Consider the following 16,811-nt stretch of genomic DNA (forward strand, 5'->3'; position numbering starts at 1 on the left):
ATTTTTTATATTTTTATTGGACTAGTTTAGGTTATTCATGGCTCAAAGCTTTCAATTCATTTCATTCTAGGCCCAATATGGTCCAAAATGTTAAGATAAATAAGTGTGGTTCCAATTAGAGCCCAATTAGGGTTCTAAGCCCATGATAGTCCAATTGGAAGCTTATTGGTCCATTTGGATCCAATAAGGAAGTTCTAGTCTAAAATAGACTTAACAAGAACTTCTAGGGTCTCCAATTGTTTGATGACTATTTGTAGTACTAGCATGTTGTGTTTGATTGAAGTTTTTGATTCACATTAACTTGAATGTATAGATTACATAGCTCAAAATTTTCAGTTGTGACAACTTTAAGGCAAAAGTGACTCAACCAAGTCATATGACTGGTATACTAAAATGTGTGACTTTGTTTGTTGACCACTTACTTCAAGTCACTTTTTTTTTGTCTCAATGCGTGATTTTGACGGGCAAGCCAAGTTAAACCCAATGCATATGCTGACTCAGTGTATAATCTTCTAGAACTTTTTGAATCTTCGAATTTTTCGACTTTTGCATATCAGGTTCAGTCTTCATAAAATATGGATAACAATTTCACATCACGTCAACAACCTAAGTACATTACAAGCCTCGAACCACTTGATTGTGTTCTTACGTACGTCGAGTTTGTATATACCCAACATTAGGCTAAATTCATGTTACTTATCATGATAAATATCTTGACCCTTATTAATGTTTTTTCATATGAAATGTTTTCCTTACTTATCACATCTATTAGTCCTTTTGATTCAAGTCCATTTTTTAATTATAACCTTAAGTATCCATGTGGTATAATTTTGTTTCGATTCTGGTCCTTGATCTGTAATACTTGATTTCCAGGTATTCCATTTATGCCCTTGGTATGAGAATTATTTGCAAATAGGTCATTAGTGACATTTTCGTAATTTTTGGGAATTGCTTGAGTACGTTGGGTGTACCCAAAGCGTACGTTGAGTATACGTGGTCTGGATCCAAAACCCTAATATTTAGGGTGTGTGCACTATTTAAACACCTTTATAGCCCCCATTTCATCGGTCTCCGGTTCCATTTCGACCCCTTTGCGAACCCTTGTGAGTTTTCTTTTATGTTTGTTTTTCCTTTTCATAAGGATTGGAAGAGTCTGAACACTATGTCAAATTATGAAATTTTAGTTGTGTGTCGTTCATGTTTAATATGGACCCTCAATGTTGGGAAATCTAAAACCAATTGCAGCCTCCCACGTGACTTTCCTTTTTTTTTTTTCACAAAATATAAATATTAATCTATTTTATTCATCTCAAATTTGCTTTTAACATACAACCATTATTGATATATGTGTAAATTGCTAATAAATTGAAGAATCGATTGTTACTGTGCAGAGAATATGATACATTGTTCCGAGTGATTTTTACGATGCACACCGTAACTCCAACACAGTTGCACAGATTCTTCCCTAGTTAAATGTAATTAAAAGATAAAATATATGAAAATTCTAAAAGTATTTTTATATAAGCAAAGGATCAACCGAAAAGAATTAAGGACTAAAATTGATATTTCTTGAAACCACATGTACCGTTTCAATTTATGAAGATTAGTCATGAAACAATTAGAAGGTTCAAGGACTATGAAGTGAAAAAGGAAAAAACTGGACTAGATCCATAAGTTAAGGCAAACCACATGAAAGAAATTCGTAATTTACTCTGAATAAAATAATAATCGTGCAAAAGTGCTAAAATTTACATAATTACATGAAGTCAAATCGGTGACACGGTTATTCAAAAATGATTCAAATCGCTTTTATATAATTGGATCACAAATCTATATATATATTCTTTTGCCGTGCTTTGGTTTGCTCTGTCTGCTTACCACGCTTCGCATAAATCTCTTCTTCTTCTGTGCAATCGTATCGCGGCTTTTCCGGCGACCGCCTGATCCTCAACGATCTCTCAAGTCCTGCGGTCCATAGACGGGTATGTTCAACAGTATCACTATCTTCACGCGCTGATCACAGATCACACGATTCTAACCCCATTACATTTCATCATTTGATTCAGAAGTTCGATTTGATCTGCTTAACAAAATTCTGGCAAATTTAGCTCGAATGTTTTGTTTACAATCCGATTAATGCTTTTAGGTTTGGGACTATTTAGTGTAGCCACCGTAATTCTTATAAAAAATACCACAATTGCACGTTTTGAGTCTCACATTCTCAGTTTTCACGCTCGCAACATCTCAATTCTTAATTGATTGTATTGAGGCTGTCATAACTCTCTTCTTACTTCTTAGTGTTAAGGTTCCGTGTGGTTCATATACGTACTTGTTTTATGTCAAAGTTCTACAATGAAGCAAGTACAATGCAACGTTTTGTTTTGTTCAAAACTTGTAATTTCTAACATGGCTATTTGACTTGTAAATCTCTATCAAGCATGATTTATGATCACATTCTGTAGAATCTCCATCATGCGTAATAACATAGAAAATTGTGATATCAGATTTGTCCGAATTAGTGATTGGCAGTTTGGTTAAGCATCGTAACCCAGATAAATGGCATAGGTTTCTTGTAAAAGCCCAAACCTTGTGCAGTATGTGAGTGGTTTGGATTATGTCAGTGTGGGTTGTACATGTTAATGTAGGCACTTTCTGCAGTTAATTGAGTGGTAGCTTTACTTTTGTTCCTTAGCGTACTCTTCTAGATGTTTACCCATGGTTGTAGATATAATGCTGTTTAATTGTCCAAAGTCCAAACTGTATGGTTTTCCTTGTATCCGGATATTTTTTTTTGTTTTCAATACCCTTCCGGCATGGTGATCATTTAAGGTCTAAGGCTTTAAGCGTTTTGCTTGGGCATGCCATGTTATTCTAGGTATTTAAAGAATCAGATTCCTTTTCAGATGAGTTCTTTACATGAGTTACAATCTTATATAATTGGAGGTCTAGATTTGGTTCTTACGCATGCACAATGATATATGTCAGAGTTTTTTTAGTGTAAGAGACATTTGAAATGTGGTGCATATCATGTTTGCAAGGATTCAATAGGTAATTGTAAATTGATGATATCTGGGAGGTATTGCACTTATTTGATTGGTAATAAGGGGGATTTAAAGTGTAAATAAAGCATCCACTGAAAAAACAAAACAGATAGGGAATAGGAAGATCTCATATTTAAATTAATGGGGAAGTCTATTCTGTATTTCTGTCACCTGTTACCTTATTCTTTTGACTATATTGAATATAGCTTAGCATCCAAGGAACCATGAAAGCATAAAGCACAGGATTGCCTATACAATCTCTTTGCTTATAGCGAGATCATTTCCTGATGCTATATTTGCATTTTGTTTAAATGCATCTGGAGTATTACATATTTCTTACAGAGTCTATATGAAGTTGAAAATAAGTTATTTCCTATATGACTAGCATTATGTTCACATGTTTACTTATTTCCCTTTCCACATGCTACAGGTGGATTTCATTTCATTTCGTTGCTAAAAAATGATGCAATGGAGGAGTTAATGTCTTCAAGGAGAATCCTTTACCACTAACATTGCTTCTTTAGTTTCTTTGGGTTTTAAAAAGCCATGGGATCGGGTTCCCCTAAACCAATGGTTGCATATCCAAAGACACTTCTACCAATTGCAACTTCAGTGGGGGGACTTGCCTTGTTCTTAATTTTTGCCTCTTTGCTTCTTGTCTATCAGCCAATTGGATCTAAAGTTAGTGGCTACTTTTATAACCTTGATGAAGCTAGCAAAATTGAGTTATCTCCCTTTAATAATGAAACAAGCATATTTGAGAACAGGGTTAATGATACAGAAACAAATAATAAGATCGTTGATTCAGCTACTGACAAGACTGTTGATTCATCTACAGACAAGACTGTCGATTTTGATATTAATAACACTGTTGATTCAGATGTCAACAAGACCATTGATTCAAATATTAACAAAACCATTGAGTTGGATATCAGCAAGACTGTTGACCCAGATGTCAACAAGAACATTGACTCAGATGTCAACAAGAACATCGACTCAGATATAAACAAGACAGTTGATTCAGAAATCAACCAGACGGTTGACTCAGATATCAACAAGAAGACGGTTGAATCGGATATCAAGAAGACGGTTGACTCAGATATCAACAAGAAGACGGTTGAGTCGGATATCAAGAAGACGGTTGACTCAGATATCAACAAGACCGTTGACTCAGATATAAACAAGACCGTTGACTCGGATATCAAGAAGATGGTTGACTCAGATATCAAGAAGACGGTTGACTCAGATATCAACAAGACCATTTACTCAGATATCAACAAGACCGTTGACTCGGATATCAAGAAGACGGTTGACTCAGATATCAACAAGACCATTTACTCAGATATCAACAAGACCGTTGACTCGGATATCAAGAAGACGGTTGACTCAGATATCAAGAAGACGGTTGATTCAGATATCAACAAGAAGACGGTTGACTCCGATATCAACAAGAAGCCGGTTGACTCAGATATCAACAAGAAGCCGGTTGACTCAGATATCAACAAAACCATGGATACAGGAACCAAGAAGAGTGTTGATTCAGGTACCAATGCTGTCAATGCCTTTACAGCTAGTTCTAAGGGGTTGTTTCCTTTTCACTTGATAGGCTTAATAGGTTAAGCACTTGATTGGCTGTTTCTTTTTTCTATTTAATCTGGACAACAACTTAATGGGCTAAGCCACAGAACCTGGCTTAATGTATTAAGACAATAACCCTTTACCTTTTTTCCCTTCTTTTTTTCCTCCCAACTCTTGTCACGTCAAATTTTGATGAATATAGTTAAAATTGATAAATATTGTGAAATCTAAGGGTACGTCTGATTGAGACAGCTTATTCACTCCAGAATAGAAAAAAAGCTTATGCATACAATATACAACAGTTTATCCTGACAGAAATCATAAGGCATTCAGCCAAACACTTTATTGATATAGAAGTTAATGGGAAAAAGTTATGGATATGCTATAAACTTATATATGGTTTTGATGGCTGGGATTTGTAGGGTGTGATCTGTATGATGGGAAATGGGTATATGATTCAGCTGGACCTTTATACACAAACAGTTCATGCCCTGTCTTGACACAAATGGAAAACTGTCAAGGAAATGGTAGGCCCGATAAAGACTATGAGAATTGGCGATGGAAACCCACAAAATGTGATCTTCCTAGATTTGACCCCAAGAAGTTTCTGGAATTGGTGAGAGGAAAAACATTAGCTTTTGTAGGTGACTCGGTTGCCAGAAATCAGATGGAGTCAATGTTATGCATACTTTGGCAGGTAAGTATTGCTTCGTTAATATAAATACTAGGACAAAATATATTTTGGTCATTTTTCTGGTTTAATTTAACACTATATTTCTGTTTCATCAATGAAAGCCACCTAAATTTGACAATCTTTCTATGTCAACCACCTTGACCTGCTATAGAAGGTTAAAGTGGTCACAATACAAATTTTATCAAAATTCTTTCAGTGCCAAAGTTTAGTATCAAAATTTTCACTAAAGCCACTAAAATTTGACAAAGTTTTCTGTTGTGACCACTTTAACCTGCTATATCAGGTCATAACAGTCAAAGGGTTAGACATAGAAAAAATTGTAAAACTTGGGTGGCTTTCATTGACGAAACCGAAGTATAGTGGATAAACCACATAAAATGGCCAAAATATAGTGACTTTTATGTAATTTTTCCTAAATAAATAACCACAAGGAAATCTTTTGATGACATGGATTCCTATTTTTCAATGTTATTCCATGATCAATACAATTGGAATGATTTTTATGAAATCAAACTCATTTGCAACTTTGTATTCATATCTAAGCTCTAAAACTGTTATTAATGTCATTTACGAAAAAGAAAAAAAACATTGTGTATATTTTGTGCGAATTTTTTTTTTTTTTGCTTTTTATTTTGGACATGAGCCTTTAAATTAGGTTGAATGCAAGAAACAGTAACATGCTTTTATTGATTTTTTATTATAGCATCTACTTTCGTTTCTTCGTACTACAACATTGTATATTGAAAAAATTTACCCAAAACCAGCAATGTCATCCAAATACAAAGCAATTTTCACTCCTATAATTAGGTAGCGTAACGAGTAAATAAGAAAAAATTGAAAGTACAATGCTATAATTGGGTAGATTTTTTAAAATACAATGTATTAATGAGAAAAAAAGTATAATTTTGTAGTAGAAAGAAATCATAGTGTGATGCTGTGATACACACAAATAAAGGAAAGTATACTGTTATTTCTTGCATTTTATCCCTTCAAATTATCAGCAAAACACTATAAATTCGAAATGTTGGTCTCAAACTAGTAGAATTGCATATAAATTTTAAATTAGGAAGGGGTATTAGGTCTCCTCTCCTGTTGCTCTTTAATTTTTTTCTTTTGGTTTTTCGTCATTTTATAAAATTTAGCCACTCTAACTACTTTTTTTTTTTTTTTTTTAATCGTGATTCAATCATTGTACTTTTTTCTTTCTGAATTTCTGAGAAATATTCCAAAAATTACAGGTGGAAGTTCCAAAAAACCGAGGGAACAAAAGAATGCAACGTTATTATTTCCAATCAACATCCGTAACAATCATACGAATATGGTCCTCATGGCTAGTCCACAAAACAACCGAAAAATTCGATTTTGCACCCGAGGGTGTAGACAAGCTCCACCTCGACATCCCAGACGAAACTTTCTTAAATGACATTCCCACTTTTGACATTCTCGTCCTTTCCTCCGGTCACTGGTTCGCTAAACGAGCCGTGTATATTCTAAACAACGAAATCGTGGGCGGACAATTATGGTGGCCCGATAAATCCCGCCCCAAAAAAATCGAATCCCCCGAAGCTTTTAAAATATCTGTAGCAACTATTATGTCCACCCTGGTGACCAGCCCGAGTTACACCGGGCTGACTGTGGTCCGGTCGTATTCACCGGACCACTACGAGGGTGGAGCCTGGAACACAGGCGGGTCGTGCACCGGGAAGGTGAAACCCGCTGTGGATTTAGTGGAGAATGGGTTTACGAATATAATGCATGATAAACAAGTGTTAGGGTTTAATATAGGTGTGAAAAATATAACGAATAAATCTCGGGTTGTTTTTATGGATATAACCAAAGCTTTTTCGTATAGGCATGATGGTCATCCGGGCCCGTATAGGAGTCTTGACCCGAATAAGGTGGTGAAAAGGAGTGCGGATGGGCGGCCCCCACCGCAGGATTGTTTGCATTGGTGTATGCCGGGCCCGGTTGACACGTGGAATGAGTTATTGGTTGAGGTTATAAGGAGGGATTTTGAGGGATGACTTTTTGATTGGTTTGGTTTTCATATGGTGTAGAGAGGAAGGATACACTAGTTGTACTATGTTGTTATAGATAGGCTGCTGCTAATATATGAGTTTTATAATTTCTTTTTGTATTACATTACATTGTGATACCCTCTTTGAATTTCTGACCCTTTAAGTTATATGATATATCGGAATATTATTATTTGATAAATAATTATTACTGCACTCCTACTTATAATTAATTCTAACACGAGAACTACTAAATTTTGTGTCTCAAAATGACATGTAGATCTCTCTCAAGATTTTGAACATTCTTACATCTGATTTTGATGACCAAAATATAGATCAAGAAAAGTAAAGATACACAATCCACAAAAACGATATCCAAAAATTGCTTCTCATTATGCCCTCCTGTTTTATCACCCCAATTCTAACAAATTGTATGTTCCTTTTGGTTGTGTATCAATCATTTGTTTATGCAGCTGAGTTTATATCAATCATTTGTTTAATTGTATTTTGTTATGGTAAGATTTAAATTTTACGAGAGATATATTTCAAACCTTATTATATAAACCAAAGTTGACTTATTTAAATCTAATGATGTAGATCTATTTTAATATGTTAATAATTTGAAAGAATCTGGAGTGTTTTTAATATGTCAATACCTAATTTTGTTCTTTATAAAACAATGGTACGATTAGTATTAAACTATTAATAATCATTATAAACTACTTAAACTATTGTATTTTGTTTTATAGAAACATATTTTATATTAGCTACAAACCAAACATTCATTTTATTGTTGTTACCGTTAAATACTACTGGCCCATGTTTGAAGGCCCTTTCCTTAATTAATGCTCCAAGTGACAAACGAAAAAGGTACAGTGGGAGAGACAACACGCGCACTTTCACTCGCTCCATTTGAAATTCAAAATTTTTTCCTTCTCTAAATTAATTCCATTATCAATTGTCTCATTTATCATATTCTCTGTTTCAAACGGTCGAATTACCTCTCCATCTCTCGATTTCAAATCTTCAATTTCTTGCATTTCTCATACACAAACTTTGTTTTTCAACTATCAGATCGTGTTCTCTGACTCTTTCGCTTACTTCTCCACTACAAATTCACCAATCACTTGACCTTGTTTGCGAATCCACACAAATTCAGGTTTGGGTTTTAGATCTGAATTGTTTTTTTGTTTCATTTGTCAATTTCTTCTAGATTCTGCTTTGATTAGCCCGAATGCGTGCTTTCGTGTACTCAAATTTAGTAAAAGATAAAAGTTAGGGTTTGAATTTTGTAATTGTCAGCTTTGATTGAACGAGTGTGTGTTTTTTTGCTACCCATTTGCTCATAATCTAACGAGGGATTTTCTAATTTATCTGAATTATTTTACTTCTTACTTGTTTATCTGTTGATTATGCTTAAATTATGTACTCCTTGTGTCTTAAATAATGTATACAAAAGAAAGGATAAGAGTTTGTGGAGCGAACTAAATGTAAATGCCAAAGCGATGTGAAATTTCCAAAATCTCAGGCCTTCTTCTTCATCAGTGTTAATAGACTGATTCAAAAAAGTTTGCATTTTTCCATCTCATATCCAAAAGTTTTGTCTCAGAATGTCTACACCCTTAAACGATCCACTTCTGCAAGTGGAAACTACATGTGGATCCCTTCTTTATGAACTTCAGGTATCCTTCTAAACCATTTTAATTTCTACTACCCCCATATTTCCAGTTAAACATCTATAATTTATATGCAAATCACGAAATCAGATAATATGGGATGAAGTTGGTGAGTCGGATGCTGAAAGGGACAAAATGCTGTTAGAACTTGAACGCGAATGTCTTGAAGTATACAGAAGAAAGGTAGATTTGGCTAACAGAAGCAGAGCTCAACTAAGACAAGCAATTGCTGATTCTGAAGCAGAATTAGCAACCATATGTTCTGCCATGGGGGAACGACCTGTTCACATTAGACAGGTAATGATATAGTTTCAGATAAATAAAATGATATATTCTTTTGTTTTTCTTAAATGTAATTCTCACTTACAACAATCTATGTTATGCTACGTTTTCAGTCTGATCAGAATTCTGGGAGCCTAAAGGCAGAACTCAGAGCCATTATTCCTGAACTAGAGGAAATGAAGAAGAGAAAATGCGAGAGGAGGAATCAATTTATTGAAGTTTTAGAACATATACAGAAAATAAAAATGGAGATTTATGCAACTTCTTTCAAAACTGTATTGGATGAAAGTGATTTATCTTTAAGAAAGCTTGAAGAACTTCGTGCACAACTGCAAGCACTCGAGAAGGAGAAGGTGAAATTACTTGTTTGACCTTAAAGTTAACTAGTATCACAAAAGCATATCACTAATTACTTCTTACTGCTTCTAATATCCAGAGTGAACGTATTAAGCAAGTTCTAGACCACATGAGCACTTTAAATTCACTGTGTGTGGTGCTTGGGATGGACTTTAACCAGACAATTCAAGAAATCCATCCTGGTTTATCAGAATCAGAAGGAACAAAGAGCATTAGTGATGATGTCATCAGGAGGCTCGCAGTTGTTATAGAAAGATTACATGAGGTCAAAATAGAAAGAATGCAAAGAGTAAGTACAATGTCGAAAATGAACTGAAATCACTATCTTGGTTTTTTTGTTAGCCCTTTATTATATGTTGACCTTTTAAATTGTGATTTTTTTTTAGATTCAAAATCTTGCAAGCTCTCTGTTAGAGCTTTGGAATTTGATGGATACACCAGTTGAAGAGCAGCAGGTGTTTCAAAGTGTTACCTGCAACATAGCTGCTTCAGAACAGGAGATAACTGAGCCCAACATGCTGTCTATTGAGTTCATTAATTTTGTAAGTTATTTAAAAGCATGAATTAATGGAAAATATAGAAATTATAACGTGTTTTTTTTGTTAAAAAAAGGTTGAGGCTGAGGTGTCACGGCTTGAAGAAATGAAGGCTGGCAAAATGAAAGAGCTTGTTTACAAGAAAAGATCAGAGTTGGAAGATATTTGCAGGAAGACACATTTGCTTCCAGAATCCGATACTTCAATGGATATTGCCCTTCAAGCTATTGAATCTGGTATAATATATGAAGAGTGACATATTACTAAATACTAACAACAACATTTACTGATATATATGTTTTGATTGATAAATGAAGGAGCTATTGGCCCTGATAATCTCCTTGAACAAATTGAGGTTCAAATTGGGCGAATTAAAGAGGAAGCTTTTAGCAGGAAAGAAATACTTGAAAAAGTTGAGAAATGGATGGCAGCTTGTGAAGAGGAGTGTTGGCTAGAGGAATATAACAGAGTTGATCTTCTTTCTTTTTTTCTCTATTAGTTTAATCTTTTTTACTATTTCTTGTAACTACCCAACTAATCGAAATTATCTTCTTCTTTTTTTTATTTTTTTGTTAAAATAATCTAGGATGATAATCGGTATAATGCTGGAAGAGGTGCTCATCTTACACTAAAGCGTGCAGAAAAAGCTCGTGCCTTGGTTAATAAACTTCCAGGTAAATGAAAAACAACTCTTTGATTTGATCATTAATTACTAAAAAGAGTACTTATTTCTATTATTATTTATTTTTTGGAACAGGAATTGTGGAAGCATTAGCTGTGAAAACAATAGCATGGGAGAATGAGAGAGGAACCGAGTTCACTTATGATGGAGTAAGAAAAAATCTTGATTTTTTTGCATCTAATTTCAAGAAATCTAATCTGCTTTATATTATTTTATGCAGATCCGACTTCTTTCCATGCTTGAAGAATACAAGATTTTAAGGCAAGAAAAAGAGGAAGAACGAAAACGACAACGGGTATAAAATTTAAGATATCAATGCTAATCTAATTTCAAAATCTTTTTATTTGAGAGTTTACCATTTTTCATTTTGTGTGTGTTTAGGACCAGAAGAAACTCCAAGAACAGTTGATAGCAGAACAGGAAGTGATGTTTGGGTCAAAACCAAGTCCAATGAAGCAAAGCGGGAAAAAGGGGCCTAGGATGTCTTGTGGTGGGGCGAGTAACAGGAGATTATCAATGGGAGGTGCTATGCATGCACCTAGTAAAACAGATTTTCATTCCATTAGAGCCACACCAAATAATAATAATACACGTGTCACTAAAAAGAATGATCGTCACTTAAATAATAAGGATGATGGATTTGGAGCCCTTTCAGCTGGTATATTTCTCAATAATAATACATGATTCCTACTTTCATTTAGTTGATTATAACAATATATAATACATAACCTTTTTTTTTCTTTCTAACTTGTTTAAGTTGATTAATATATATATTTCAGGGAGGAGAGGTTTGGACATAGCTGGACTTCCTGCAAACAGAAAACATTCACTTAGTGAAATCGAACAACCACAATCACTCTTTCGCAAACCCTTTTCTCCAATTTCTTCAACAGAATCATCAAAATCATTATTTGAAGATTTCAACAGAAAACACGAAATGTTGCAGAAAACAATTCAAATCAACACAACGCCTTTTGCTACACCTTCAAAACCCACAGCATCATTGAGTGTTCCAGATGATGAAAATAGAACTCCAAAACACAACATGATTCCAATGATACCTTGCACACCATCAACAGTGTCTGTTCCCATGCAGACTTCAATGACACCATGTCTGAAGGAGATGCTGATTCCTGAAGAGATTATTGAGTACTCTTTTGAGGAAAGGAGAGCTGGTTTTGTGCTTCCAAGAGCACATTTGAAGACAGTTATTACTGCTATTTGATGCTTTTTTTATGGATTTAGTTTTGTTTATTGTTGTTATTGACGTATTGATGCTTTGAAGTCAATTGTGTTTGGCTTTTACAAAGCTTATGTGAAGAAGAAGCTTGCTTTTTATTTCTTTATGTTTTCTTTATCAACCATTTTAACCTGTTAAATAGGCCACAACAGAAAAATTTAGTGTCAAAATGGCCAAAATATAGTGGGTTTTTTTTGGTATATTTCCCTTAAAATATAACACTAATTTGACAAAAGAAAAACATTGATAATGGTTGGAACTTATTTCATTCGTTAAAATAGATTTTTAGACAAAATTGGTAAACCATGTTAAATGTGACAAACATGCTAAGTCCAGGGACCATTTCTATAAAAAGGCAAAGTTAAATAGATACACTACACAGTACACACACTTTTGAGTAAAAGAAACCATTTACCTTTTTACTGCAATAATGTCTGACCATTGACCAATTATGCAATTCACACGAATTATACAAATAATTTGAAATATACTAAAATATTGTATATCTCTAGGTCCTAAAATGAAACGTCTATTTAATAAATTTAAATGTAATCTTTTCTTATGATTTTCTTCGTGCAAAAAGATCAAACTTGGATTTGTGTGGATGCTGAAAAATGGACATATTTGACATCTATTTTTTAATTCCTTTGATGCGATTTGGATTCGACCCCACCAAAGGCCATTCTTATTGCAATTGCAATTTTTCTGAATCAAAACAGCATTTCGTAATCATGCTAAATAATCAAAATTTAGGCAGCAGTTCAACTACCCCCAAAATATTTATTCAGAAATCGTATATGCCATCAACCCTAATCGATTCAAATGGACTTTCCAAAAATCACATGAATAATTAATTACACTTAAATGAGTCAATGAGCAAGGGATAACTGCAATTTTTCTTTTTCGGCCTTCCAACCTTTATTAATCTTGTTGATAAATTCTTCTACTCTTCTTCTGAGATCATCATCCTGTTCTTCCTCATTCTCTTCGACTGATAAAGTGCAGTCATATGACAGTTCGTCAACGTCTATCAAGACATTGACACTAGTTTCCAGAGTCAGCGTAGTTGAAGTGGTGGTTTCGAAGGTTTTGTTGTTGTTAACGGCGGGATGTAGCGGCAGTGGTGATGGTGGAGGATGAATTGGAGTAGCTGTGCAGTTATGGTGAGAATTTGAGGCGGGTTCCAAGCTAACAAGGATCAGAATGACGATGATCAGATTGCATAAAAGAAAGATGAGGTGTGGATTTGAAGCAGCAACTGCGATCAGTTCGCATGTGAATTCAAACATGGTTTATCGTATGTGTATATGAGAGAGAGAGAGAGAGAGAGAGAGAGAGAGAGAGTGTATGTTGAATACTTGAATTGGTGTTGTTTGGGAGGGATGAAGGATTTATAGGAAGAAGAAGAAGAAGAAAGAAGAAAGAAGAAGAGTGTGCTGCGTAAGCTTTTGAATAGGCGAGGTGTGATGTGGAAGTTTAACGAGGGGTTGACTAGTTGACTTTTGGAAATAAAATGGAATTGTCTCGGTAATATACTATGAAATAGGCATATAAATACGGTGAATTTATGTTAAAACTACCATTAAACTAAAAAAAAAACTATTACTATTTTTTCAATTGAAAAATATTTTAAAAATTGAAGCCAAAGTCTTTTATATTTTAATGTTCGGAAAAATAAATTACAAAGATAAAGAAGTTTTCAAAATGTTTAAAAAATATCATTGTTGATTTTTTAGTACAAAAATTAGAATTAAACTATACTATTTGCACACAGAATAACAACAAAGTATACATATATTCAAATAAAAAGTTGTGATATTATCTCACATAAATGGAAAAACAACTTAAAATATAACAAAGTTTTCAAATTTTTCAAAAAATATCATTATTATTTTTTTAGTACAAATATCATTGAAGTATATTATTTATACACATAATACCAACGAAGTACACATTTAGTATAAAATATATCGTTGAAGCTTTCAAAATGTTCAAAAATATCATTTTTTTTTTCAGAGCACATTTTGTTAACTTTGTTGTTGTCGAATTATATATGACACGGTCACCGGAGATCATGCACCGTCATATTAGTTCATAACAGTGAGTGAATGAAAGAGAATTCACAACTAGTGTGACAGTACACATCCTTGGTTTTACAACCGACTGGATGTTGGGAGACTCTGATTTTAAATGATGTTTTGAAAACAGCGGTTTTGTAACACTTCTATTAGTAAAAGGGTTGTTTTGGAAGTTTTAAAAATTTCCAGTTTTTGGGATATTACACTTGACTTTAGGCTGAGTATGCTAAGCGTAAATCTAGCTACACCCCGCGTAGCTAATTAGGAGCTCGTTTTCATGATTTGTGCTTTACGCCATACGTAGAGCCTTGGTACGCTGCACGTAAGGTCAACTATGTTGACCTTTGACTTTTTGATCGAGTGTGACTTTTGATCAAATTGTGAGGGTTTTGGTCTCGGAAAGGGCAAAATGGTCTTTTGCCCAAATTGTGGATTGGACTTGGCTTGGGACTAGTTGAGTTTGGATAATTACCTTAATTGCTTGTTAGGATTATTTAGTGCGATTAATAGGTGGAGTCTAGTTCCGACAGTTCAGGTTTGAGTTTTACTAGTCTTCTCTACGAGGTGAGGCTTCTCACTATACTTGCGTATATGGTAGTATATACGTGCTGAACAACTGGATCTTATTTTCTATTAATGTGATATGTGTTACTACGTGTACTGAGGCTTCGGGTAGTCTCCAGGGTTGCTGATAACCCACAAGGTGTACTGTAACGCCTGTGTTTCCGGGATCGTCATTAATATTGATATAGTAGTCTAGGTTAACCTTTGTAACCCGTTTTGAAATAATAAAAGTGTATTATTTGAGTATTATGTGTTATGTGCTTAATTGTGTGTCTTAATTTAATTAAGAATAAAAATAAGCGTCAAAATGAAATGTTAGATAAAGCCAATATCTATAGATAATGTTGTAGTAGTTGAAACGAGGTTTCCGAATACATAAAGAATGCCGAAATCCGAGTTATAACGAAGAAGTTATGACCTGTCGAAGTTTCGCGACAGAACCGACAACGCTGAATGACGTAAAAAGTGAAATTTACGTTAGTGTGATATTTAGCCTTAGTGATCTAAACTAATGTTGTAGAGTTCCTTAAGCCGAGAGCGTGCATGAAAAGAACGCCCAAATCTGACTTCGTATGAGGAAATTATGATTTTTCGAAGTTTCGACTTAGCGGTATGCAACCCGAATACTCGAAATAGAGATCGAGTGATATTTAGCCAAAAATTTCTAAATGAGAATTGAAGATCTCATTGATAGTAGTCCAACGATAAAAAGACAGACGAAAACGGAGTTCAGATGAAGGAGTTATGAATTTCGAACAGAGTCCCGACCTACTAAAAATAATATATAAGTAATATACTTATAATATATTAAAAATCAAGTCAAAATTAGCCAATGGAGTCTAAACGAGAGTTGTAGAGCATAATCTCACCTTCACGTCGATATAAAGAACGTCGAAAACGGAGTTCGTATGCGAAAGTTATGAATTTCTGAAGTTCGGGGCGCGAAACCCAAAAACTGTCAGATACCACGACGTGGCAAGCAGTGCCACGACGTGGCCAGTCTTCTGACACCTCCAGGAGTCCCCCAGATGCACCTTGCGATGACGCATGTAGTGATGACCAATCCCATGACGTGGAAAAAGGTGCCACGACGTGGCAAGGGCCAGTTTTGCCCTATAAATAGATTTGAAGGGCCAGCCGAGTTTGGTTGCTCATTCTCTCATCTCTCACCTGTATTGCATCGATTTACGTGCAAAGAAGTACCCCCGAAGCCATGTTATCATTCCGAGACCCGAAGTAAGTCCCGAAGCCCGAAGATCCAGAGAAGTGCAATTCCCGAGCCGAAGCTCTGCTCGCGAGAAGCCCGGTTTTTGTGAAGATCTTCCAGATCTACCGAATGATACTACTTCTACAAGTCGTAGTGTTGTCCGATCATCTTCTGATCAAGTGAGTGTGTAGTTACTTTCTTCTAACGCATAACTATGAAGTATTTTATACAATATACGTGTTATGTGTATACTTTGTTGTTATATGTGTGAATGTATATTCACTTTCTTCTATCTCATAGATATGATTTATTCTCTATGAAATACGTGTTATGTGTATGTGTCTCATCTGTTGATTGGAATATGTATTGAATGAGAATGCTATACAGGTTTTTAAACTATGTATAAAAATATATATTTTTATCTACTAATATATTGGGTAGAACATGGGTAGATAGTTGATGTGTGATAAACAGATGAGAGGCCTCAATGTTGTTGTTGTTGATCTAGTTATTCAGTGGAGTATGGATAACGACCACAGACTCTTGAGATAGATGTTGTTTTAGGGACATAAAGTGAGGATAACGGGAATGGGTAATCGGGTTGTTGTTGGTTGCTGAAATTAAATATAATTATTTATTGTGGGTTGAAAACCCTATATGCTCACCAGGCTCCCAAGCCTCACCCACTCAGTTTATTTGTATTACAGGAAGTGGTGCAAGGGCATAAGATGGATGAATCATTGAGTTGTCTTGTTTACAAGTCTGTATATGTATATATTTGTTGAACGACTTGTAATGTTATCGTTTATGCTTTATGGTCTGTATCCGAACATGACATCCCAAGTTTTGATTATATAATGA

At 34.6% G+C, this 16,811-nt stretch overlaps 2 protein-coding genes across 2 annotated transcripts; both read left to right on the forward strand.

Annotated features, from left to right (window-relative positions):
* Positions 1-1,833: 1,833 nt before the first annotated feature.
* YLS7 (trichome birefringence-like protein (DUF828)) lies at positions 1,834-7,533 on the forward strand. Its single transcript, XM_079016570.1, has 4 exons — positions 1,834-1,982; positions 3,472-4,584; positions 5,042-5,316; positions 6,552-7,533. Exons 2-4 carry the CDS (start codon positions 3,588-3,590, stop codon positions 7,335-7,337), a joined length of 2,058 nt encoding a protein of 685 aa, XP_078872696.1. The 5' UTR covers positions 1,834-1,982; positions 3,472-3,587; the 3' UTR covers positions 7,338-7,533.
* A 683-nt stretch (positions 7,534-8,216) lies between these two features.
* On the forward strand, positions 8,217-12,207 carry PLE (Microtubule associated protein (MAP65/ASE1) family protein). Its single transcript, XM_079016569.1, has 13 exons — positions 8,217-8,487; positions 8,938-9,010; positions 9,095-9,301; positions 9,400-9,639; positions 9,723-9,932; positions 10,030-10,185; positions 10,256-10,415; positions 10,497-10,648; positions 10,766-10,853; positions 10,937-11,010; positions 11,082-11,156; positions 11,243-11,519; positions 11,641-12,207. Exons 2-13 carry the CDS (start codon positions 8,939-8,941, stop codon positions 12,084-12,086), a joined length of 2,157 nt encoding a protein of 718 aa, XP_078872695.1. The 5' UTR covers positions 8,217-8,487; position 8,938; the 3' UTR covers positions 12,087-12,207.
* Positions 12,208-16,811: the final 4,604 nt, after the last annotated feature.

Source organism: Lactuca serriola, chromosome 8 (assembly GCF_051521515.1).
Source record: "Lactuca serriola cultivar US96UC23 chromosome 8, Lser_US96UC23_V15, whole genome shotgun sequence".
NCBI classification, from domain to species: domain Eukaryota; kingdom Viridiplantae; phylum Streptophyta; class Magnoliopsida; order Asterales; family Asteraceae; genus Lactuca; species Lactuca serriola.